Source organism: Carcharodon carcharias, chromosome 11 (genome assembly GCF_017639515.1).
Source record: "Carcharodon carcharias isolate sCarCar2 chromosome 11, sCarCar2.pri, whole genome shotgun sequence".
Taxonomy (NCBI): Eukaryota; Metazoa; Chordata; class Chondrichthyes; order Lamniformes; family Lamnidae; genus Carcharodon; species Carcharodon carcharias.
Window position 1 is genome coordinate 101100211 of NC_054477.1, and position 27633 is coordinate 101127843.

Sequence of the window (27633 nt, forward strand, 5' to 3'; positions counted from 1 at the left end):
AAAGCGGCTTTGCATCGATTACTGGAAAGTCAGATCGGTAATCAAGGCTGACTCCAACCCAATCCTATGCCTTGAGGATTGCATAGACACCCAGCCTACCTGAGCAAGATTGACCTTTTAATGGGGTACAGGCAAGTCCCCATGACACCCAGGGTGAGGGAAATCTCTGCATTTGTTAACCCAGATGGCCTGTACCAATGTAAAGTCAGGCTGTTCAGCCTTAAAAATGCCCTACTACCTTTCAGAGACTGACCAACATTTGTGGCCTCAACAATTGTGCAGTGTACCTGGATGATATGATCATCTACAGTGATACTTGGAGAGATCACATGATCCACTTGGAGGCAGTGTTCCAGGGTCTGAAGAGACCCAATTTGGTGGTGAACTTAGAAAAGAGTGTTTGCCCAGGCCAAGGTAACTTACCTGGGAAATGTGTTGGGACAAGGGAGTGTGCTACCTTGTGAGGTTAAAGGGCGGTCCCTAATCGATTTCCCCGCTCCCAAAAACCAGAGGAAAACCAGGTGTTTCCTAGGAATGTGTGGGTTCTATAGGGAGTTCGTTCCAAACTTAAGCACTCTAGTCGCCCCCTGAACTGATGCCCTAAAAAAGCACTCAGAGGTGGTGTGGACAAAGGCTTCCTAAGGGACTTTTGAAAAACTGAAAGCTGACCTGATAAATGAGCCAATACTAGCAGCCCCTAACTCCAGTAAGCTTTTCGGAGTAGTCATAGATGCCAGTGATCCAGGGGTGCAGGTCATCTTGCTCCAGGAAGTTGAGTTTGACATCAAGTGTCCCATTGGCTGTTTTTCAAAATATTTCAACCCACACCAGAAAAGACGCTCCACAGTGGAGAAAGAAACCTTATGTCTCCTCAAAGCACTCCAGCGCTTTGAAACTTAGGTTCACCAGGGCTCCAGGAGACCTTAGTCTACACCAATCACAATCCTCTGAAATTTTGGAGAAAATTCAAAGCCACCAGTGTGTGGCTGTGTCACTGGAGTCTGCTCTTACAGCCATTCAACCCATGATCACCCACATCGCCAGAAAGGACAATATCCTTGCGGATGCCCTCTCAAGGGTTTTAACCTCAAAAGAAAATGCAGCACGGAGCTGCCATTGTCCTTGCCAGCTGTGTGTCTGATGTGCCAGTACAAATGAGAGAATGTATGTATACTTCTTCACTTCCTATTCTTCCTTCATAAGAGCACATAAAAACAAAAAAGGAAATAGAATTCATTTTATTCCTCCAAGGCAGTGAGTGATGTCACAGAGCTAAGACTTCACATTATATTCTTATGAAATATACATTCTTCAACAGGGCTACTTCCTAAAATTTCTAAAATGGGACAAAGGCTATAAAAAGGCTGAAGCTATGTCTGCCTGAACAAAAGGAACTTTCTGGTAAAAGGTTTCTGAATAAACAGCTTTCTGAAAAGCTGACACCTCGTTATCTTGAAGAGATGCTAATAGCCTCCTGTGGCTGCAGAGGTCAATTTCACAGGGAATTATGCAAAGGTCATCGACATTTCCTGAGCCTGGCCTGGCCAATGAAGACAACCAATGTGCTAGGACAAAGGATCCAGTGCCTTTCCTTTCAATGCTCTGGGCAATGCAATGTTCTGGGGACCTGGGTACGAATCCCACCATGGCAGAGGGTGGAATTGGATTTCAATAATTATCTGGAATTAAAGTCTAATGATGACCATAAAACCATTGTCAATCATCATAAAAACCCATTTGGTTGGCTAATGTCAAGAATCCAGAAAAAGGAATATACATCCTTTGTCAAAGCCAAAGATGACAGGTATGAGCCATGTGACATGACTCCCAAGCTGGAGGAACTTGTAACACTGTTTTACTGTACTGCCAATTAGTCTACCATCTTCCACCTAGCAAGCAGCAGCTCAGAACAAGGGCTCGGTCCAGGAGAATGCATGGCCCTCATCTGTACTGTTTCTACTGGAACTTCTGTACCAGCACCTAGAATACTAATTCATCTCTATGTGCCTATCCCATCATGGGAGTCATCTCTACTCAGTACGTGGATTATCTAGCATCAGCCTTCAGCCTGCTGACCTCTGTGAAAGAATACACCATTGGATTTAATTCTGGACTCTTGACTTGCATGAAACAATAATTCTTTGCTCTGTGGTCTTTGTCCTGTAAATCTTTCTTTCTCTAGCCCTCTCTTATTGTATGAATGCACCAGAGACTATGTACTGACACATCCTCTCCTGTGTTTTGAGTGTGCTCAAATAAACATACACTATAAGTTTACCCAACTTGAGTTTGCTGTGATAGAAATTGGATCACATCAAAACTAAGGGGTTGGTAAATACACCACCACTTATAAAGGGGGAAATCAATACACCTTCCTGTTTACGGATGGGTGGTGAGAGAGGAAATCAGGGCTGTTTAAATTAAACCCCCTCCTGTCCGGAACGCTTACACAATAAAAGCAAAATATTGCAGGTGCTGGAAACCTGAAATAAAAACAGAAATGTTGGAAAAACTCAGCAGGTCTGGCAGCATCTATGGAAAGAGAAACAGTTAACGATTCGAGACCAGTATGACTCTTCTTCACTTACACATAAATTAACCCAGTGGAAGCCCACATGAAATGTAATTGCTGTCTGCATACTTCAAAGCTAGGATGAACAAGATGGATGTAAAACAGTCCAAGATCATTGCGAAGCAGACCGGGAGGTGGTGGGAGCAAGTCAGAATTACTCTGAAGCAGACTTGGAGGAGTGTGCAGCAGGACAGGCTCACTATGAAGCAAATGAGGGTCATTGTGAAACAGACTAGGAGCAGTGTGCAGCAGGTGGGGAACACTGTGAAGCAGACTGGGAGGACAGTGAAGTAGGTCAGGATCACTGTGAAGCTGGTCAGGATCATTGTAAATCAGTTCAGGATCACTGTGAAGCAGGTCAGGATCATAATAAAGAAGTTCGAGATCACTGGGAAGCAGGTCGGGATCACTGTGAAATAGGTTGGTAATCAGTGTGAATCAGGTCGGGATCACTGTGAATCAGGTCGGGATCACTGTGAATCAGGTCGGAAATCAGGTCAGGATCATTGTGAATCAGGTTCGGAATCAGTGTGAAGCAATTAGGATCACTGTGAATCAGGTTGGGAATCAGTGTGAAGCAGTCAGGATCACTGTGAATCAGGTCGGGAATCAGTGTGGAGCAGATCAGGATCACTGTGAGACAAGTCTACTTACGCTCATTCAGAGGGAAAAATTCTGTCCTGGGCTTCGGATCCTGAGCAGCAACTGATGTCACTGCAGCACATCCGTGACATTGAGAACTTTGTGGATAGCACAGTTATAGATGTGGTCGCCCCTTAGCTTAAGAGAAGGTAGGGACAGAGAGAATGGGTGACAACCGGACAGTCAAGAAGAAATAGGCAGGTAGTGCAGGTGTCCCCTTAGTGCATCTCACTCTGCAACCAGCACTCAGTTCTGAATACTGATGAAAGTGTTGGTTTGTCTGGTGATTGCAGCCAGAGTCGACTCCTTGGAACTACAGTTGGCTCAGCTGTAAAGGGGGGGGTAAAAGGAAAACTGGAGGTTTGATCATTAGGTGAACAGACAGGCGTTTCTGCAGCCACAGACGTGAATCCAGGGTGTTATGTTCCCTCCTTGGTGCCGGGTTCAAGGATTTCATTCTGTTCAGAGGTGAACAGCCAACAGTCGTGGACCGTTTCAGTATCAACACCATAGGAGGAAAGCAGGATCTGGTCCTGCATTCAGAATTTAGAGAGCTAGGTAGGAAGTTAGAAAGCAGGGCCTCAAAAGCAATCTCCAGGGGCAAAATTTTCCCCCTGTCAGGGAGGATGTGCAAGAGCGGGCGTGGGCGGGTGGCCCTCCAATCGCGCCCGCAATCAGGGGCACACCGCCACTTTTTGTGGGCAGGCCAATTAAGGCCCGCCCAGCATGATGTCCGCACGTAAGCGCTATGCGCTCCCTGTGTGATTGGGGCAGGAATGGCAAATGTGGATTAAGTGCTACCTCAAGGAGATCGGTTCCCAAGGTGAAGAAATTATTTTGAAAATTTCATTTACCATCCATGTCCCCTCATTTGCCAATGTCACATGAGTTGGGACATGGACATAACTTTAAGTAAAAGTTAATCTTAACTTTTTAATTCAGTCATGAAACCTCATCCCGCCCATGGATGAGGTTTCATGCTTTTTCAGGTAGCCGCCAGTGCTCCCGGCCTGCCCATCAACCTTAAGGTTGGATGGGCAGGTCCATTAATTGCTTTTTAAATGGTCTCAATAGGCCTTTGGCAGGTTGGCGGGCGCACAGCTGACTCAGCTGCACCCCCGCCAACCTGAAAATGCAAATGAGGCAGGGTGACGTCAAGAGTTCCGCCCGACGTCATTCCGCATCATTTTATGTGTCGGTGAGTGAGCCCCGCCCCCCGCTCACTAACGGGAAAATTCTTGCCCAGATTGCTCCCGGTACCTCACATGTGAGTATAAAGATAGAAGCATAGAGCAGGTGAATGTGTAGCTAAAGAGATGGTACAGGAGGGAGGGCTTTACGTTCTTTTGACATTTGGGTCCCTTTTCAGGAAGATGGGACTTGTACAGTCCAGACCTAGACAGAGCCAGGATGATTTGCAAGTGCTATTGGAGAGAATTTAAACTAACTTGGTAGGAGTGTGGGGAACCAGTTGGTAATGTTAGAGGGAGGTACCAAGGTGTACAGAATACCAGGAGAGACTAATAGTACTGAAGTAGGAAGTAATAAATTATTAGGTGGGTTCAGCAAAAGAGTGAAAGGAATAAAGCCTAAATTAGGATTACAGTGTCTGTATATGAATGTACAGAGTGTGGTAAATAAGATTGATGAGTTGCTGAAACAGATAGCTAAGTGAAAATACGATGTTTTGATGATAACAGAGACCTGGCTCAATGAAGGGCAGGGCTAGTTATTAAATGTTCCTGGGTGCAGGATGTTCAGGAAAGATGGGAAAGGAATAAAAAAGGTAAAATGACATTGCTCGGTGTAGCCTATAGGCCACCAATTAGTGGGAAGGATATAGAGAAACAAATTTGCAAGGAAATTACAGCAAAGTGCAGGAATTATAGGAGGAGTTATAATGGGGGAACTTTAATTATCCAAATATAGACTGCGATAGTAGTCATGTAAAAGCCAGAAATGGAAAAAAGTTTCGAGAGTGTGTTCAGAAGAATTTTCTACAGCAGTATGTTTCCAGTCCAATGAGAAAGGCATTGCTAGAACTGGTTCTTTAGGATGAGGAGCAGGATGTCATGTCTCGTCAGCGGGCGTAAAAATGCGAGATGACGTCGGGCGAGCATCCCAACGTCATCACGCACTTGCGTGGTATTTTCCTCTGTGGGCCCGCGCAGAAGTTGGAAGCACAACCACTGACAATTGAGAGGGCAATTAAGCCCATTAGCGGCACAATTGCCTCTGGTTTTTCATGGCCTGTCCAACCTTCTGGTTGGAGGATGGGTGAACCAGCCAGGCGGCCTTTGCATTTTTCATCAAACCTCATCCAAGGGTGGGATGAAATTTCCGTTATGAAATAAAATAAAAATAAAAATAAATATCTGCGGACAGCATTTTTATCAGCTATATTTTCAGGTGATTGCGATGCATGGACAGTTTTTTAAAGAATGTGATGGAATACCCCCCACTTGCCTGGATGAGTGCAGCTCCCACAATACTCAGGAAGCTTGACACCATCCAGGACAAAGCAGTCTGCTTGATTGGTGCCCCATTCACAAACATTCACTCCCTCCACCACTGACGCACAGTGGCAGCAGTGTGTACCATCTACAGAATGTACTGCAGGAATTCACCAAGGCTCCTTAGACAGCACCTTCCAAACCCTACCATCTAGAAGAACAAGGGCAGCAGATAGATAGGAACACCACTACCTGGAAGTTCCCCTCCAAGTCACTCACCATCCTGACTTGGAAATATATCACCGTTCCTTCACTGTCGCTGGGTCAAAATCCTGGAACTCCCTCCCTAACAGCACTGTGGGCATACCTACACCACACTGACTGCAGCAGTTCAAGAAAGTAGCTCACCACCACCTTCTCAAGGGCAAGTAGGGATGGGTATAAATTCTGACCCAGCCAGCGAAGCCCATATCCTATGAATGAATTTTTTAACAAACCTGTATTTGATGATTTTCAGGCCTGCAGCTCCCTGAGGCAGCTGTCTGCCTTCAGGGAGCTTTCTCACCTACACCCGTAGAAATGTCATCGCCTGCCCTCTCCCCTCCCCCACCCCGGCAACGCAAAGCTTTTAAGTGCACATTTCACGCTGGCTGTTAATTGGCCAGCCAGCTTGAAATCACGGTCGGGGGCTGATCGCAATCAGGCACTTGTTTCCTGACCGCTCCCAGGCCCACCAATCGCATGCAGCCACCAAAGGTAAAATTCAGGCCGAGGTGGGCAAGTGGATCAAGAGACAATAGGGAAACATTTAGGGGACAGTGATCATTGTGTTATAAAATTTAACTTGGCTATGGAAAAGGACAAGGCAGAATCCACAATAAGAATAATTAACTGGGAAAAAGCAATCTTCAATGGGATAAGAATGGATCTGCACCAGATAAATTGGAATCAAAGATTAGCAGGCACAACTGTATGTGAACAATGGCTGCCTTTAAAGTAGAGATATACAAATAGTTGTTTGGTAGTACTGAACTTGAGTATTGCTGATAAAAGAGACATGTCTAAGCGAGTGTCCTGACAAGTGCAAGACAAAAAGCTTAGACAAGTCTCTTTTTTCAGCAACACTAAAGTAGAGATAATTCAAGTTCAGCGAAGGTATACTCATATGCAGGGGAGAGGTAGGGCAAACAAATCCAGAGCTCCCTGGATGATGAAGGAAATAGAGACTGAGATGAAACATAAAAGTGTCCTTATGACATATGTCAAACAATATAATGGAGAACCAGACCAAATATAGAAGATCCAGAGGAGAATTGAAAAAGCAAATAAAAGAATCAAAGAGAGAGCATGAGAAGAGACTGGCAGTGAACATAAAGGGGAATCCAAAAGTCTTCTATCGGCATGTAAGTAGGGAAAGGGTGATAAAGGGTGTGGGCTGATTAGGGACCAAAAAGCGTCTTTATCTATGGAGGCAGGGGGCATGGCTGAGGTATAAAATTAACACTTTACCTGTCTCTAATCAAGGAAGGAAATGCTGCCCAGGTCATAGTGAAAGAGGAAATAGTTCAGACACTAGAATCTTTTAAATCCAATAAGGAGGAGTTATTGGATAGGCTGTACTTAAATTTGATAAGGCACTAGCCTGTAATAGATATATCCAAGGATACTGAAAGGAGAGAGAAAAAGAATTGCAGAGGCACTGCTTATAATTTTCCAGTCTTCCTTAGGCTCAGGCTGGTGCCAGAGGAAGGGAGGATTGCAAATATTACACCCTTGGTTAAAAAAGGGTGTAAAGGTAAGCCCAGCAATTGCAGGCCAATAAGTTTAACCTTGGTGAGACGGCAGCTTTTAGAAATGATGGGTTAGATTTTAGAGGGCGCCATATTCCCCACTCCCTCATCAGCCCACCTGAAACCCGGCTGCCCAGCAGTAATATTGCCGTAGATGCAACCTTAATTGTTCCAAAGTGGGACTTCCATCGCCATCTGGGAGAAAGTTCCACCTGGAGAGCTGCCAGCCAATCAAATTGGACAGCAGCTCTATAGTTGCAGCAGCACCAGGGTCAATCAGTGACCACTGCTGGTATTACAGGTAGTCCCTGAGAAGAAGTGATGAAAGCCTAAGGTTTTGGACAAACCCGGTTCCAGCGATGGAGGAAGCAGGGCCAGGAGGGCCACGTTTGTGAGGTTGGGGGTACAGTTAAAGACGGGGTACAATCTTGGGGGCGGGAACCCCCTTCCTGCCTGACAACAGTTCATGCAATGAATGTTGCTGGGCTACCCGCCGTGCCTCTGCTTTTCCTTGTCACATGTTAAATAGCAGTGGAGGTGGAATGAGGCCCATAAAAGCCATTAATTGGCAACTTAAGGGCCTCATTAGGCCTAAGGGTAGACTAGCTGCCTGATGCCTTCCTCGCCCACAATAATATGGGGGAACAGGTCAGGGGTGGGCAGGAAGATGGTGGGAAGGGCATCAGCTTTATTTTACAAACCTCCTGCCTTCAAATACCTCCACGATGAGCCATAAAATCAAACATGATAATTCAGGTTAAAATTACTCGTTATTGGGCAAATACAGTTTAATTAAGGAAAGCCAGCATGGATTTGTTTGAGACACATCATGTTCAACTGACTTTCTTGAGTTTTTGATGAAGTAACAGAGAGTGTTGATGAAAATAAAGCTGTTCATATGGTGCCCATGGACTTCCAAAAGTCATTTGATAAAGTGCCGCATGATAGATTTATGAGGAAAGTTGGAGCTCATAGAAGAAAATGGACAGTCACAACAGGGATATGAAATTGGGCTGAGTGACAGGAAACAGAGCAGTGGTGAACGGTTCTTTATCGGACTGGAGGAAAGTTTATAGTGGAATCCTCAGTGGTTGGATTTTGGACCCCGGACCAGAATCTTTGGGTCAGCGTGTGATGATGGGCCCCACTCGCCGATGTGTAAAATGACATGCGGCGATATCAGGCCTGCATCCCGACGTCGCCACACATCATTCTGGTCTTCAGTTCTGCAGGTGCGCACCAGTGTTGGTTGTGCATTCTCTGAACTGTCAAAGGCCTGGTTAAGGCCATTTAAAAACTAATTAAAATAATTAACGAAGCTGCCCATCCAACCTTAAGGTTGGCGGGCAGGCAAAGAGCCCAGGCGGCCTTCGCATTTATCATGTAACCTCATCCATGGGCAGGTTGAGGTTTCATGAAATGTTTATAAATTAAATAAAAATTTTTATTGAAACTCTTTAACATGTCCCAGCTGATGTGACACTGTCACATGAGCTGGGACATGTCTTAACGTTTTTTTTCCTTTATTTAAATTTTTAAATATCAAATTGATCTCCCTGAAGAAGCTCCGAGCCTCAGGGAGATTTCTGCACTCTTTCACCCACATAAAATGGCGGTACGCAGCCGATCACGCTGCCCACTCCCCCTCAGTCCCCACTCAGCCCCCCGACGGGGAGAAAATTCTCCCCCTGGTCTTCATGATATATATTAATGAATTTGATGCACAGGATACAATTTCAAAATTTGCAGATGATACGAAATTTGGGAGCATTGAACTGTGAGGAGGTTAGTGTAGAACTCCTAAAGGACATGTTGATGGAATGGGTCGACAAGTAGCAGATGAAGATTAATGTAGAGAAGTGTGAAGTAATTCATTTTGGTAGGAAGAAAGCAAAGAGACAATATAAAATAATGGGTACAATCTTGAAGGCACAGGAGCAGAGACCTGGGTATATATGTGCATAAATCACTGCAGGCAGCAGGACACTATGAGAGAGCAGTTCATAGAGCATACTTCACTCTGGACTTTTTCAATAGGGGCATAGAATACAAAAGCAAGGAAGTTATATTAAAACTGCTAAAAATGCTGGTTCAGCCTCGACTGGAATATTGCATCCAATTCTGAGCACCACACTCTAGGAAAGATGAGAAGCATTAAAGAGGGTGCAGAACAGACTCATGGGAACGGTTCCAGGACTGAGGAATTTCAGTTACATAAGAAACATTGAAGAAGTTAGGACTGTTCTCCTTGGAGAGGGAAAGGTTGAGAGGAGATCTGATAGAGGTATTCAAAATCACGAGGGATCCAGATGGAGTAGATAGGGAGAAACTTGTAGAAGGATTGAGAACCAGAGGACACAGGTTTATGCTAATTGGCAAAGAAGCAATGGCAACACAAGGAAAATCACTTTCACCCAGCAAGTGGTTAGGATCTGGAATGCACTGACTGACAATGTGGTGGAGGAAGGGGCAACTGAGGCTTTCAAAAGGGATTTGGATCATTATCTGAAAAAGAGCACTTGCAGGTTATGGGCAAAAGGCAGGGGAGTGGCACTAGGTGAATTGCTCCTTCAGAGGGCCAGGACAGACATGACGGGCCGGATGGCTTTATTCTGTACTATAACCATTCTGCGAGTCTGGATGTTTTACTGCATTTTGTGTTAAACAAAGATAATTCTCACTTTTTGTTTCTTTTCAAGGAACAGGCAGCTCATAGTAGTTGAGAAAGTGGGTTTTGCCATCTAAACCTTGTCTTTCTCACTCCCATGAGGCAGAATCTCTTAAAATCTTGGGGAAGGAGGATTCTGGAGTAAAGGACGCAGTTAGGCAGGTGGCAGCTGCAGATTGCCAGAAATTCAGTTTCTTTTTTATGCTTAGCCCAGCTTCCATGACCTGTAAGTAAACTCTGTCATGAAATCTTTATTCCAAGGTTGAATATTCAGTGAATTACTTAAAAACTTAGCAAATTGGACCTTGAAACTATACATCCACATCGTGTTGCTGCCGGGCTGATTGACAGGAACTAAGTTTGAGTTATCCTGCATGACAGGATAGTGAGAAATGATGTGCAGGATGCCTCAGACCAACATATTTACGTTTTGTTTCAGTCTTTTTGAGATCAGAACATCCCTTGCCACCAGAAATGGGAGCTGAAAATGGGATGGGGACTCAAGTGGGTGAAGACCGAATGTCACAGATCTCCACCCCATTTCCCACAGATTCCTGTCTGATTACGAACCTCGGGTAGATTGTAATAGAAAGTCTTGACTAATATCCATAATTTTCCTAATCCCGGTTCAAATTTCTGCATAGTTTCTAGTGAACCAGTAGCTGTTACAATAGTGACGACAAAAGACTCCACAATGGGCGCAATCAACAAACTGGGGCCATCTTCTGTAGTAAAGTTATGGTGCAGATTTCTGCTCAAGTTTCTTGCTATAATCACAAGTATAACATCTTCCTCGGATCACACAATCAGACAGCATTTTAGAACATAATTGTTTTTCTCCCTTTCATTAAAAAATATTCCATCCTACAATTATTTTCATATTTTCAAATTACTTTCATTATTCCATTATATAACTAAAATTCATAACCTGGTGCATTTTTTATTAATAAAAACAAAAACAAAAAACTGCGGATGCTGGAAATCCAAAACAAAAACAGAATTACCTGGAAAAACTCAGCAGGTCTGGCAGCATCAGCGGAGAAGAAAAGGGTCATGAGGACTCGAAACATCAACTCTTTTCTTCTCCGCCAATGCTGCCAGACCTGCTGAGTTTTCCAGGCATTTTTTATTAATGCAGTTGAAATTAGGTTTATCACAAAAAATAAGTATGAAGGCAGGATTTTCCCAGAGGCTTTGGGATCCCGATGTCCGGTCTAAATGAGGGCCCCAAGCCTGCACTTGCCGGAAGCCAAACCAGGTTGTTATTTCCCGGAGCAGGCTCCTAATTGGCCTCCTCCGAGCTCACCATCCAATTAAGGACAGCAGGCAGGCTCCCGAAGCTGTGGGCCCAGTCATAGGGTGGGCAGCTCTAGATCCTCGGCAGCCCCACTGAGATGCTGAGACAGAGGTGCCCCTCTGAGGCATAAAAATAATTAAATGTTACAAAGGGACCAAGGAGGCAGGCCTGGCTGATCCAGCAGCAGCATATGGAGTTGGCAGATCCTTCTTTATGGGATGGACCTTCCAGCTCCAAAGGCCCTCTCAATTGACATAAGTAGGCCACCTCCATTAAGTGGCTGAATGCTGCCAGGTGCTCTAAATGGTCTATAAATGTTGAGGGCTTGAAAGTGCAGATTGGCTTCCCACTGCCTTCCAACAGGAGCAAATTTGCATTCTGGCCCGCCCTGGGGCTACAGCTCCACTGGCAGAGATTCATCGGGAGGCCATCCAGACATGGATCCTACTATTTTCCCGGCCCCTTCACCCATATCCACTCCGCCACCCGGATCCTGCAAAATTCCTCTGTTGGATCCACCAGGTTAAATATCCTGATTTAAAAGATTAAAAATGACTTTAAGAAATATACAGCACCATTTACTAATTTAATTGGTATACATTAGTTAGCACCTCAGTGAATTGAATATATTTTAGCATTTATTTTTCTTCAAAAAAATGGTTGATACAATACCTTCATGCCTAAAATAAACCAGTTTGAAGAAACTTCTCAAAGAGCCACAAACAGGCACAATTGGCAAAAACTCGCCCAACTCATTAATTCAAACTAGGGGTGTGGCCAGTTTCATGGACGGAGCTGGATTCCAGCACAATGTTTTTTAAACCAATGGAAGAAACCACAGAAACTCAATCTGCACTGGATGTAACACCCTTTTGAAATTCAGTGACCTTTCACACTAGTTTGGTCAATTATGGGTGAAGAAAGTGTGACCTTTGGGTGATAGCTCTGCCCAAAAGTTTTTATTATTGTCATTAATTAGAAAATACCAAAAATGATGCACAACAATCCCAATTTCAGAGATGATTTATGATATGGTATGATACGGCTTTGTGTGTGATTTCAAATGATCACTTTCAACTGCTAAGAGGACCATTATGAAATCTATCAGCTATTAACAGCAGGAAGCCAAAGTGTGCTCTCATCTCCTTAAAAAGTGTCATCATTACTACCGAGGGTGCTATTAAGGTCCTTAAAAATTAGTATTTGGGGAAGCGAAATAGTTTAACAAAGCTATAAATTATTTTTGTCCATTATATCACAAACAACCAAAAACACTCTAGGCTTTTGGCAATGTCAGAGTGAATATTGTCACTATAATTATTAAAAAATGCTGTGAGTGCATTAAACAGGTCTGACAATGCCTCTATAAGAAATTCCATTATTAGTAAATTACTGGTAATTTCCCTAGTCTTTTATTCAAAGGTTACCATTTTCTTCAACAAGATCATCACAATGATCCTTGAAATTATTGCACTGTGCTTGAGGTAAATACTCCAATCACATAGGGCGAGCCTTTGCAACTACCAATGAATCCATAATTACCCTCTCAGATGACATTGTTGTTTTTGAAAATGTTGCTAGTTTCCTCAAAAGACACAAAGTACTCAAATTTAACTCAATTGTGACAAACACCGAACAAGGATATACACTATCAATAATAATAATACTTACTATTAAATGATAACTAAATTTCAGATAGACTCAGTCCATAAGATATATATGTTTTACTAAACAGTCTATGTTACTGTGAAGTGAATTTAAAGAAAATGAATAAAAAATGAAAGATAAGTTACTCCCTTGCTAATGAGCAACAAGTTTAAAAACAATAACATACCACGTTGTTCAAATGAAATCATGATATCAGCTTCAATATGATGGACTCTGACAAAATTCATTGGAATTGCTTTTTGCCAAACATTCACAGCCCTCCATATGGCATCTTCTATTTCAAAGTAGCTTAGTTGAGGTACATAGTTCACTATTCTTTAGGAAGGAAAAACATAGTTTTATCATTGTAGTTTTTTGTTTGTTAATCTAAAATAGAAAGAAGTACATTGCTTGAATTCTTTACCTGTATGTGACAAATGGTTTTCTCCATCGAGGTCTTCCTGGATAGAGTCTATATTGAGCAAGATCAGGAGACCCACATCGAGGCATTTTCATTATTTCCATAGTTTCCTGGTTCAGTTTCCCTGTTTCCTGCAGTCCATAGAATTGTTGCACTTCTTTAATCTTTCCAGATAGGGAGTCCTTACTTTCTAAGAGACCTTCAGAGCCATCTCCCAAGGTATAAAACTGTTTAATATATTTCTGTTTGAAAGAATAAAAGATCAGATCAAATCTATTTCATCGATCCCTCTCTTCTGTGTTTTAAAAAGCAAAATTATCACAATATAAAACTCATCAGCCTCTCAACACATTTAAAAATGTTTGCTAAATGTTACAAACCTGTGCATAGTTCAAGTCACTTTGAGATATTTCATTAGTTTCACTTTGAGGAAAGACAGGCAAAGAGGAAACAATGTTCACAAAAAGAAAAGAAAGTGAAAAACAAAGACTTTTCATCTTCAGAGCTGTTCCTAATGAACTAAACCATTTCTTACTGAGGCTGGAAATCTTCCTGCAGTCAATTATTTAAAACCTTGATGATTCATTTCTTGTTAAAGAAAGTTTACAATTTAATTGGGAGGGGAATGATGTAAGAATAATTGGGTGTATAATTCATTAAAAAAAGCATTGGCCCAGGCTGACATACTCTTGAATGCAGGTAAGTCCCCTAAATTGGGAAATATCCTACACATATGATAATTATAAACATTGTTCATGTGCAATTAGATGGTTTTAATAAAGCCAAGTTGATGCACTGATGCTGCAGTACTGATAAAACTTTCTTATCTGTAGGACAAGCATTCCTTTTCAATCAGTAAAAGCAAGTTGGCAACAGAAGAAGCCAGAAAGGATTTTTTTTTTAAAATGACCAAAAGGTACACAAAAGAATCTTTCTTGATTCATCATTGAGTAGTTGAACATTACAGCCAAGATAAGTTCCAGATTTGACCCCCACTCTTTCTTTGCTTAACTAGTTAACAGCAACCATAAAGGCCTCAAAAGGCCAAAGTGAAGGAAGGAAAAGACAGTCAGGACTCTTTCTGCTCCAGATTGGAAATGTGTATTTGTTGAATGAAGACAGAATCAAGTTTAGCTGCAATATCTCCCAGGGGAGAACAGCTTACCAAAGCGCACTGCGAATATTTGCATTTGGATGATAATGCTTGGGTAAGGCACTGTACCCCAGAAGGGAATCAACATTTTCTTGCAAGGAAAAATAGTTGCTGGTGAATATTTGGCAAATGAATTGTAGGCTTTATTCAGCATTAACTAACTGTGAAGTAAGCATTGTGTTAATTCATTATTTAAATGATACCCAAGCAGCAGAGTCTCAGGAGTGACAACATTTGGACACACCCTCCCATCCCCAGCCCCTTGCAGCTATATTTCTGTATGCACAAATAATAAGGCCTGAAGGTTTTGAACCCCAAACATTGGGTCTTAGATCTTATCATAATGAAGGCAGAGCTCTGATAGGAAGTGGATGCTCCAAGTTTAAGCATGGGCCTGGGGAGCAACTCACAATCCACAGCAGGGCATGTGGGAATGGGAAACTTCAAATTTTGGATTGGGGCCTCTGAAGAGGGATTGGAGGACTGGGGTGTGAATACCCTGACCTCAGAATGAGCATCAGGAGCTGGGGGAGAGTGATCACTGGGTTAGTGTCAGCATTAGGTGCCATAGTGGGGTGGGTGAGTTGTATCGGGCAGGATTGATTGCATGGGTAAAGAATGCCACTTGTTTGTCCTTATCCAATATGGAGGGCAGCACACTTCTGGCCAGATGGGCATTATATGCATGTCATATGAGAAAATGGGCCTTTCACTAAACATCTAGAAAACTAAGGTCCTCTTTCAACCAGCTCCCACAGCACACCTCCCTGCATCAAATAAGATCGCAGATCCTGCAAAATGTGGGCCATTTTCCGTATCTTGGGAGCGTCCTCTTGATAAATGCAGACATAGGTAACAAAATTCATCATTGTTTCCAATGTGCCAGTTCAGCCTCTGGCCACCTGAGGAAAAGTATATTTGAGGACCAGGACTCAAGTATGAGATTAAGGTCAGCTTCTCAAGCAGCAGTGAACACAGTGCACCTATATACTTTGAAGACTTGGACAGCTTATAGCAGGCACCTCAAAGCATTGGAGAAGTACCATCAGAAGTGCCTTTGCAAGATTCCTCCAAGACCAGTGGCAAGAAAGGTGGTCCAACAGGGTTTTGTCCTCTCCCAAGGCAACATGCACAGTATCGAGGCACTAATCACTGAAAATCAGCTCTGCTGGATGGGACATGTCGTTCATTTGCCTGAAGCCAGACTCCCGAAGCAACTATTCTACTTTGAATTTGGTTGGTACAGGAGACCATCAGAAGCAATTTAGGGATGTCCTCAAAGCATCCTGAAGAGATCAAACATCCCTGCCTGCTGACCCATGGGAGTCCCCTGGCTATATTTATTCCAGAAGGCACTGAACACATCAAGAGACTTCATCAGGCAGAGATGAAGTTGACGCATTGGAGGGAGTGCACAAAACTCCAAATGCCTCATCAGCCCAACCTTTCTGCATGTGGCAGAGTCTGCAAATCATGCATTGGACTTTTCAGCTATTTCAGAACCCATCCAACTGGAGTGAAAGTAAATCATACAGAATCCCAAGGGGCTGCCTAAGAGAAGAGGCTATGCACAATTCCTGCCTGTCATTTTGTGACCCTAGGAATGTGGGTGATTAAATGGCCTTTTTAACCTCTATCTCTCATGTTCAGGGTTCTATCTTATATATGTTAAAAAAGATAGTGGATTTGCAACATCACATGTCACAATGTGCTGAGATGGAGTCTGTGGCATCAAAGAACAAAGAACAAAGAAAAGTACAGCACAGGAACAGGCCCTTCGGCCCTCCAAGCTTGCGCCAATCATATTGCCTGTCAAATTAAAACATTTTGCACTTCCGGGGTCCATATCCTTTTATTCCCATCCTATTCATGTATATGTCAAGCTGCATCTTAAACACCACTATCGTACCTGCTTCCACCACCTCCTCTGGCAGCGAATTCCAGACACTCACTACCCTCTGCGTAAAAAACTTGCCCCGCATATCTCCTCTAAAGTTTTCTCCTCTCACCTTAAATCTATGTCCCCTAGTAATTGACTCTTCCACCTTAGGAAAAAGCTTCTGACTATCTACTCTGTCCATGCCACTCATAATTTTGTAAACTATCAATCAAGTGCCTTCTGAAAGCCCATATAGACAACTACCATTGACACTTCGAGCTAGATTTTCACCATCGAAGCGGGAAACTTGGCAGCCCCATCTCTTTTAAAAGGGCACCCACCTGCCATATTTTCATTCTGGGGAGGCAGGGTTGGAATGGAGTCTGGCCTGCTGCCTCCAGAGTCAGTTCAGAGGCAACCACAGAGGCGGGTGAGTGCTAAAGCGAGCTGGTTAGAAAGGAATGTTGGAATTGGTCCTGCCTGCCATTTTTAAAAGCCTGGGTGTCCTTTCAAAAGAGATGGGGCTGCTAAGACAGGAAATTTCCTGACTCAACTTTCCGCTTCGATGGTGAAAATCCAGCTCGAAGTGTCTATGGTTGTTGTCTATATGGGCTTTCAGAAGGCACTTAATTGATAGGGTTACAAATTCAACTGGGGAGTTGGCCCAACTCCACGAAAATCTGGCTGTCTCAGGGTAAGGGGTTGATCATTTAGAATTTAGGTGAGGAGAAACTTCTTTAATCAGAGGGTGTTGAATCTTTGGCATTCTTGACCCCAGAGGGTTGTGGATGCTCCATCGTTGAATGCATTTAAGGCTGCGATAAACAGATTTTTGATCTCTCAGTGAATCAAGGAATATTGGGAGCATTGACTTGAGACAGAAGGCCAGCCACGATCATATTGTACGGTGGAGCAGTTTAGAGGGACCATATGGCCTAGGCCTGATTCTATTATTTATGTTCTCCCCTGCTCACATTGCTTATGGTTGCCTCAAAAAATTCAACCAGGTTAGTCAATCGCAACTTATATGGGGCCAGAAAGATCAAGGAAACTTGAGGGAAGAGATTTAAAGGTGCACAAGTGGAAGAAATTGCTTCCACCCATATCTTCCTCATTTGAAATCAATTTTACACATTCGAGCAGAGTAAGTATAACAGAAACAGTGAGGAAATTTGCATCCAATGTTTTCATGGCTCCAGCAGGACTCGATCCACCATGTTCTCCAGAGTTGTTATTTATACTTACCTGGAGATCTTTCAGTCCCACGCATAAACTGAGGATATTTAACTCTTTCTCAAGTAGCTGTTTGATATAGCATGAATTACTTTTAATGAAAGTGCCTTCCACAACTATGCCACGCTGGGAATCTAGGAACTAATTCTCAACTTCACCACCCAGCCAATGGAATGAAAATTGGTCAGATCCTCTAAAAGGCAGGCGCCTGAATGATGAAGCTAAAAATTACCCTCCAAAATTACCCTCAAGTCTCACTTGAGGTTTGAGGCTTCCTAATTTGTATTTGTATCTTCTAGTCTGCAGTCGTATTTTAAATTATGCAACCAAATTGCATCTGTATTATTTTATTTTTCAGCATTTTACAGGCTTGGATTATTATACTCATCAAACTTTTATCAAGAGAGTATAAAAACTGTGAGTCTTTGCTCTTAAATACATTTTTAAGTCCCAGAAACATTCTCATCTGAATCTCCTCCAGTGCATTGATGTCCTTTTGAAAATAAAAGCCTAGAAACTCTGGAGAAAGGCAGGTCCCTGTTCCTGCCATGACACCATTATAAATCCCAGGGATATGAACATTAAATAACAGGGTTAGATATATGTGCTTATTATGATGCAACAAGTGTGACTCCTCAGCATGAATTTTCGAGCAATGCCCTATCACTTTTGAGGGCGCCTAGGCTGGTCAGGACAAAGACTACAGGCACATCATAAACAGTAACAAAGTTCCCAAACTGATAGGAGCAGATCTATGACATTGGGTTTAATTAGACCAGCTTGAACTTAACAATGAGAAATCAAAGGTTGCCCTGATGGGGCCCACTTGCAGCCGAGAGCAGCACCGTGTCTAAACCTAGCATACTTAGGAACCAATGGGCCAATCTGAAGAATATCTGGGAAGATTCCCAGGGTAGTTTGAGAATAGATTAAAGACACAGTCCTAAGCTGCTGTTGGGAATTGGAGAGGAAAGGCTGGGATACTTGCACTATGGGGTTAAATTACTGTGGGGGTCAACAGATTCCGGCATCTGATTGGATCAGTTGCCAAAACTCTATCACTATTTTGTGAATAATATTGTGTAAAATATTCTTGGCTAATGTTACAACATGGTCCACTTCCACATGATAAATGATGGTTTGTGTCTCATGAAGAAAAGCTTTCCTGGTTCTTTTGCATGTTTGCTGTTTCAAATATCAATCTGCTGAACCTCATTAAATTTTGGTAGCCTTGGTATATTTGAAATACTAATGTAATAATTTTATGAATGAAGACTGGATGGTATTCACGTCCTCCTGTAGGCTTCCTATTTATCAGAAGAATTGAGAATAGGGTTGATCACTATAGAATTGGCATTTGATTGCCTAACATCAGACTCCCTAAAACAACTGCTTTGCTCAGAGCTCCGTTGCAGCAGGGCCCTCCCAGGAGGATAGCAGATTCGCTTTAGTGTTCTCCTCACAGCACCCCTGATGTGGTCAAACATCTTCACCGACTCATGGATGTCCTTGGCTTTTGAACAACTGAAATGGAGAAGGTTCATTAGGGAAGGCACCGAGCACATCAGGAGTCTTCACTGAGAACAGGAAGGGGCGAAGACAAAGTGCTAGAGAGAACATGCAAATATCCAAACACCTCGTCTGCCTGGACCCTTCAAGCAGCAGCTGCCCTGCATGTGGTAGAGTCTGCAGATTGTGTATTGAAATTACCAGTCATCTCAGAACCCATTGAACCAGAGTAGAACCAAATCATCCTCAATCCTGAAGGACTGCATATGAAGAATGAGAGAACTGACAATGGACAACCAACTTCTGAGGTTATACCAGTGCAAAGGTCATTGATGAAGCAACTGATGATAGTTGGACAAAGGACACTCTCCTATGAAACTGTGGCAACAGCATTCAGAGACTGCAATAATTGTCTTCTGACATAATGAGGATCTTCCTGTTAGTCAGATATGACTCCATTGAATGAATTTTTCTTTGACCCCTATTAACCTCTATTTTTCTAGGCATACTGGATGCCATATTCAATTGGAAACCACATTGGTATCAAGGGAAACTACAGTCACATTCTTCTGGTGTTAAATCCCTGCATCCACACTGGATTGAGGACGTGATGAGTTTTATAACTGAGTGGAACCCAAACTGAGCCTAAGCAGATTATTAGTGGGTAGGTCTTGCTTGATGGCACTACTGATAATATTTGGTGAATGTCCTGGTTGAATTTATCTTACTTTTTCTTGCTAGAACAAAATTGGGATTTTTTTTTTACATTTTTGGATAGATGCTCATGTCATAACATCCATTAAATAGCTTGGTCAGGGGGCAGTTTGATCTCGTTTAAAGACATTGAGCACTACAATCTGGCTGTTACCCAAACCTGTACCCAGGGCAGTCAGCTGCTTTTAAAATGTTACATACAACCAAATTAGGTGGACATGCATATGATCATGGGGAACTCAGGAAGGGGCTGAAGAAGATTGTCCATCTGTCACCTCTGGCTGAGGATAGTTGCAAATATTATAGCCTAGTTTCTTGTGCTGGTGTTTGGTTCTACCATGGTTTAAGACAAGGATATTCATGGAGCCATCTCCTCCTCCTGCTAGTTGCCTGACTTTCTATAACCATTATCGACTGTATATTGTAAGGCTATGAGAGCTTTGCTCTGATCCATTCGTTAATTTGTCACCCAGTACATAAACATTGAAAGCCAGTGTATTAGAGAAATTGGTTGAAATGCAATTGAAGGAATTTATTTTGAAAATCAAATTATAAAAGGTTGTGCTTTTGACAATCAGTTGGGACATGGCTGGGTTGCAGTCAAGTGGAAGGAGGAAACAATTCAGAAGAGTAAGATCAGATGGAAAAAAAAGAGAAAGGAAGGCATTAGGTGGAATTTTCCATGCCCACTGGTAGCGGGTGTGATAGGTGACACGCACGGACGATATGGCACCATCAGTTTCACAATGGCGGGAAGGCAGGTCACGATCGTCCGCTCAGTCCACCAAAGGAGGGCCGCGTTTCCCAACCATTGCCATCAGGGAGCTCATTGTAACACTGCACATCGATGTGTTTCACAACAGCACCCTGGTGATGTGCACTTGGCGGCCTGCACTTTGGGTGAACTGGAGGTGAGTGAACAGCATCGTTCTGCAAAGCTCGCCAGGGTCGCCTGTTGCTTTGCAGCCTTCAGGCGAGCTAGGAGGTCGGTGTGAAGAGCGGCCCTGCTACAGAGGCGGCTGTTGTCGAGGCGGGTGTCCGGGGGCAACTGCTGCCCAGCCGCAGAGGTGACTGTTGTCAGGTGGGGTGTCTGGGGGCAACTGATGCCGAGCATCGGAGGCAACAATTGTCAGGGCGTTGTTCGGGGGCACTCCCCCGGAAGTGTTAAGGGGCCGTCGCACAGGGCCAGGAGAAGTGTTAAGTACCCCCATGCTAACCATGTCTCTCTCTTTCATGCCGCAGGAGGACCACGTCAGGAGCATGGAGTCTGGTGACCTACCTGTGCACCTGATGGCCTACAGAGTGGAGAAGTTGGAGGAGAGAGCAACTGAGGCTACTGGCCACGCAAAGGCAGGAGCAGCAACCTCAGAAAGTAGGGGCCACTGGGGCTTCTGCACACATTGCCCAGGAGCAATAGCGAGCCATGGCTGCTCGGCACCCAGCGACACCCAGGATCTAAAGCTGTCGCCTGTCATTCCTGCATATGACCAAGAACCAGTGTCGCCAACAACTGCACATGTTTAGGGACCTGGTTGTTCACATCTGCCACTTACTGCAGGACTTGGCACAAAGGAGACATGGAGGGCATCCACTGCCAGTGGCTGTGAAAGTGACAGCGGTGCTCAATTTCCATGCCAGAGGCTCCTTTCAGGGCTTCACAGGTGACCTCTGTGGGATCTCACAAGCCACCACGCACAAATGCATCCATGAGGTCACGGATTCCATCTTCTCCAAGGCACACAACTTTGTGCATTTCGCCCATGACCGGGACAGCCAGGATGCAAGGGCCATTGGCTTTGGCCTGATCTCAGTGTTCCCACAGGTGCAGGGTGCGATTGACTGCACCCATGTGGTGCACAGATCTCTATCACTACAGTCAGTGGACGTCATCAACCTCAAGCAATTCCACTCACTGAACATGCAGCTGGTATGCGGCCACCAGAAACACATCCTGCAGGTGTGCACACAGTTTCCAGGGAATGTGCATGACACCTACATCCTCAGTCAGTCACAGATCTCTGGAGTCTTCCAGGGTGTACAGAAGCTGCAGGGATGGCTCCTCGGGGACAAGGGCTACCCACAGCAGCCATGGCTAATGACACTTGTGCAGTGGCCTCAGACTGCAACAGAGCGACGGTATAATGAGGCTCATGCTGCAGCTCGCACCTTGGGATGCTGAAGATGAGGTTCTAGTGCCTGGACCAGTCTGGCGGAGCCCTGCAATACAGTCTGCAGAGGGTGATCATAAGACCATAAGACCCTAAGATGTAGGAGCAGAAGTGGGCCATTTGGCTCATCGAGTCTGCTCTGCCATTCAGTGAGATCATGGGTGAACTGATAATCCTCAACTCCACTTTCCTGCCTTTTCCCCATAACCCTTGATTCCCTTACTGTTTAAAAATCCGTCCATCTCTGCCTTGCATATACTTAATGACCCAGCTTCCACAGCCCTCTGCAGTAAAGAATTCCATAGTTTGACTACCCTCTGAGAGAAGAAATTCCTCCTCATCTCTGTCTTAAATGGGTGACCCCTTTCTCTGAGATTATGCCCTCTGATCCTAGACTCTCCCATAAGGGGCAACAACCTCTTAGTATCTACCCTGTCAACCCCTCTAAGAATCTTATATGTTTCAATAAAGTCACTTCTCATTCTTCTAAACTCCAATGAGTACAGGCCTAACCTACTTAACCCCTCCTAAGAAAATCCCTCCATACCCAGGATCAACCTAGTGAACCTTCTCTGGACTGCCTCCAATGCCAGTATATCTTTCCTTAGACAAGGGGACCAGAACTGTTCACAGCATTCTAGGTGTGGTCTAACTAGTGCCTTGGAAAGTTTTAGCAAGACTTCCCTATTTTTATACTCCATTCCATTTACCATCCCTGTTACCTGTTGAACTTGCATGTTATCTCTTTGTGATTCATGCAAAAGGATTCCCAAATCTCTCTGTGCTGCAGCTTTCTACAGTCTTTCTCCATTTAAATAATATTCAGCTCCTCTATTCTTCCTGCCAAGGTGCATAACCTCACATTTCCTCACATTATATTCCATCTGCCACTTTTTTGCCCGCTCACTTAACCTGCCTATATCCCTCTGTAGACTCCTTGTGTCATCCTCACCACTTGCCTTCCCACCTATTTTTGTATCATCCCCAAACTTGGCGATAATACATTAATTTCCCTCATCCAAGTCATTAACATATATTGTAAATAACTGAGGCCCCAGCACTGATCCTTGTGGCACTCCACTAGTTACAGGTTGCCATCCTGAAAATGCCCCCTTACCCCAACTCTCTGTCTTCTTTTAGTCAGCCAATTCTCTATCCACGCTAATATACTACCCTCATCACCATGGGCTCTTACCTTTTAAAGTAGCCTTACATCCGGTACCTTATCAAACACCTTTTGAAAATCCAAATATATTACATCTAGCGGTTCCCCTTGATCTATCCTGCCAGTTACACTCCTCAAAGAGTTCTAATGTCATGCATCTTTGCCATCTGCTGTGCCCTTTATAACCTGGCATTCCAATGGGGAGATGCGCTGGCTGAGGAAGAGATGGATGAGCTGCACGTTTCCTCTGATGAGAAGGACGTCAACGGGGATGAGGGTGAGGAGGTCTTTGGAGGCGCCGATAATGGGGATGAGACCCTCGCACTGGCTAGACAAGGCAGGCTCGCTTGGGAGGCCCTCATAGCTGCTGGATTTGTGGAGGATGATGATGACATGCAGTGAGATGATACCATAGATCCTCACATGGCATTTGTGTGCGTTTGAATCCAGTCTGGCTTAAGGCAGTGCAAATACCCTCTGTGAGAATGCTCCTGTCATGGAGAGGCGGTGGAGGCCCTAATAGTCGCTCGATTGCAGGAGGATGGTAACAACATGCAATGAGGACACTCTATAAATCTTCATAGAGCCTCTGAGTGAGTCTGACTCCTGTTTGGCTGAGGGCAGCTCACTTGCGCTCTGTGATCAGCATCATATCATAGAGACGCAGCCATGAAACTTTAGAAGTTCTGAAGCTTTGTCCACCTTCAGCACCTGAGCTCTTCAGGAGCTGGAGCATAGCGTCACTGGTCACAGATGCTGAAGAGATGGGGGACAGCCCCTCTTTACAGGTGCTGAGAGCACACCAAGAGAATGAGAGAACTCTGTAGCACCTGGCCACTACATTCTGGCAGCAATGACCAGCACTGCTGAGGTGCAGACATTAGTAACATTTCCAGGGAGTGAGGCTGGACCATCACTGTGGTCTGAAGGCTGCACAGAGCACGGGGAAGAGGCCCTGGACTGAGACACCTGCCTTTATCTTGTGCAGAAAGTTTTCACATCTGAATGACAAGAACACTGCTCATCAGAACAAGGATCCACAGGCAGGGAGACATTCTTGGGAGTTTATTGACAATGGTGAACATTATGTACAAGTGATTAACACCCGTGCCCAAGCTGTGCAACTAATTCTCCTTAACTGTCCTAAACCTGCTGTTGAGTCTTATTCCTCCCCTGACATCCACAGCGGAGGCGGAGGTAGCCTGCTGACTGTGACACCCTGTCTGTGATGACTTTAGTGGGCCTCCTCTGAAGGGCCTACTCTTGGAGGACCCTGGCCTGCTTTTGGGGCCCTGCTGTGTGGCAGTAGCACCCCCCTTGGCCTGTGGAGCTGGAACTGCTGAGGTCACAGGAAGAGAGGAGTCAGATTGGCCGGACACTCTTGGAGTCACCTGGATGGATGGGCCTGGAGTGTGCACCTGCTGATCCTCCTCCCTATGGGTGCCCTGGGGCCCCAGGCTGACTCCTTGAGGAGCAGGGGTGATTGGCATGAGGTCAAGCTGCCCACCGGCCCATCACCTACACACTGATGAAGGCCAAATATGGCATCAGCAATGGAGTTAAGCACGTGCAGCAGTGTAGGAACAAAGTCTTGGACCAAAGTGTCCATGGCGGCTGCCACCCTACCACTGTTGACCTCAGTGCATTGCAATGTGGGCGCCAACACCTCATGTTGAAGACGGACGGACTCCTCCATCGTGCCTTGCAATCTGAGGAGTGCAGGGGACATCCTTTCCTGGCATTCCCGAGCTTACCTTTGCAGCTCCAGCAACTGTGACATGACCGAGTCCAGAGGCTCGACTTCTGACTTGGACTCAGCAACGTTCTGGCCTCCAGCAGTCCTCCGAGTGCCAGGGATCTGGGAAGTCCCAGTCGCCGCCTGCTGTGGATCAGACTGTGCAATGTGCTCACCAGATTGTGGTCCCAGGGCTACTCTAAAGCTAGGTCCCACCGAGGTGTGTGTCTCTGCGCTGGTGGAGGGTGTGGGTGTGCGCTGTGATGGGATTTTAGGGAGGGCGCCTCCAGATTTCTTTGGGGCTTGACTGGAGGCCCTGGGTCATGGGCCCTGTTAGTTGTTTGGCAGATTTGCCTGAGAAAGCAAAGAGAGATAATTAGTGCATGGCAGTGGCCTGTGAAACAGGACACATCATTCATGGCCTGGTTGTCTGATGGATGTTACACTGCTGGATCCTCAGTTGGTTGAGCGCCACTGACCTCACCGTCAGCACAGGACTGGTCCAGATCCCCACTGGCCAGCTGGATGGCCCTTTTTTCAAAGTCCTGGCCGGCCAGGCCAGAGGATAAGTATGACGGGCATGTATGGGTGGTGAATGGTCCCATGGACGGGATGAAGACAATGAAGGTGTATGAGAGAGAGTGAATGGCGATGCCCCTTGACCTGGCAGTGAGTGAAGGCCCTGTGGATGTGTGCTGGGTTTGTGAATGTGTGAGTTGACAGTGATGAGAAGAGTGGAACGGAGGAGATCATTCATCCTCTTGTGGCACTGGATGGTTTTCCTCTTCTGAAGGGCGTTGGTGCTGACCACCAGGCTGGATTGGTCACATTGCTGCCCATCCTGCAGCCAGAGCGAGGATACAGGACATCCCAGTGGGTCTCCACAGCATCCAACAGTCGCTTGAGGGACCCGGTGTTAAAGTGGGGGGATGTGGTGTTTTTTCCTTTGCTGACCATGTCTTCTGTGCAGCAGTGGTGAGCTGGAAACAATAAGGGCTGTGCTTGTGGTAGGGCTTCAAACATGGCACCCAGCATGATGTGGAGGCTGGGTGATGGTTGGTGGGCGAATGAGAGCCTGCCCGCCATGGAAAAGGCTTGTTTCCCAGGAGTGCATAAATAATGAGTGGGCTTGAGACGAAACAGCGTGAAAACCCATCATCGTGGTTGGCAGGTAAAATATCATTTTACCCACCCGCTAACACACTTAGTGCAAATCTGGGAAAATTCCGCCCATTAATTCTGCCAGTCCAGCAAGTTCCAAGTGCCATGCCCACCTGTCTCTTTATCACTGTGTGCCAGCTCTGGTAGGTCCACCCTGCTGATCAGATAAAACAAAACCAGGAATAGTGGTAGAGGAATCTGGGAGGATAGGTACATAGGATTGATCCCTCATGGACCTCATATTAACACAGCTTAGTGGTGAGGAACTAAAGATTTGTTGAAATCCATGAATTATGAGGTGACTTTCCATTTGGTGAGTGAAATGTTTCCTTCACAGAAGATAGAAATTAAAATTAATAACCTTAAAACCTGACTAAACAAAGTGTGAACTGCAAATTCCTGTTCACCTGATCATTTTGGAAAATCATAAAATATAGTCCCCACTGCTATAGTCATCATGCTAAGTACTTTATAAGCATCATCTTTGCAATTGATGATGTGATCAGTGACATTTGTCTGATATAGATGGTTGTCCATAATAAGCATGGAGGGTTCAAGTGCTGGAGACGGTCCAACTAAACTTGCAGTGAAGTAGCACCTTAATGGAAAAACAAGCAGCCCAAAGCACTTCACAGAGAAATAGGATAAAAAAATCATTTGGGGAGATATTAGGATGTGTATTAATCACAATTGGCCCAGATTGTGCTGGAAAATAATGCAGTCTTAAAAAAAGACAATAATTTGTGTTAAGGAAGTGATACGCCACGAGTTGCAAATTGGCACATATTGCTGGATGATTTGTGCTGCTCTGCTGCTTGTTTCACCAAAAACTACTTCTGAGTGAGAAGGAATAGTTCCATAACCACCAATAAATTCCAGGCACACATTTGGGGCTTTTTCTTTCATGCCATAAGGATCCTGTAATGATGTGATTTGTGGTTCTGGTGTGAAACTCGATCCTGGAAACTCAGAATTGGAACAATTGAAACTGTGGACCCTAACTCCATTAAGTCAGCCCTAGAGGTTGTTTAAGTTTAAACCTTTCAAAATATTTTCCTTCCTTTCGTTTCTGTCTCTTTGTTTTTCTCTCTCTTAATCCAACCTCTCCCTTTCTTTATTTTCCTATCTAATTTGACTCTAATTCATCCTATTTCCTTCTGCTTCCTTCTCTCTGTCTCTTTTTCCATTCTTAAATTTAATTGATTAAGGAGATGGACCACTGAATCAATGTTCCGGATGCCCCAAAGACATTGCTGCATTGTTACCAATTCACATTTTCAAATATATGATCTGAAGGGTGAGATAAAGGGCCAGATTTTTACCATCAAGAAGGGAACCTCAAGATGGGAAATCTCCTGACTCTGCAGACCCATCTCCACTGAAAAGACCCCTGCAAACATGATTTGTGCTCTGGCAGGAGATGGTT

General features: G+C 44.5%; 1 protein-coding gene across 1 annotated transcript in view; it reads right to left on the reverse strand.

Moving 5' to 3' along the window:
• LOC121284369 (collagenase 3-like) overlaps nt 1-14022 on the reverse strand; it is a 38622-nt gene extending 24600 nt beyond the window's left edge. Inside the window, exons 1-3 of the mRNA XM_041199794.1 lie at nt 13871-14022; nt 13494-13732; nt 13257-13405 (exon numbers count right to left, since the gene is read on the reverse strand). Of these exons, the coding sequence (XP_041055728.1) occupies nt 13257-13405; nt 13494-13732; nt 13871-13987 (505 nt within the window). The 5' untranslated portion in view covers nt 13988-14022. The remainder of the gene's footprint in view (nt 1-13256; nt 13406-13493; nt 13733-13870) is intronic.
• Between the last annotated feature and the right edge of the window lie 13611 nt (nt 14023-27633).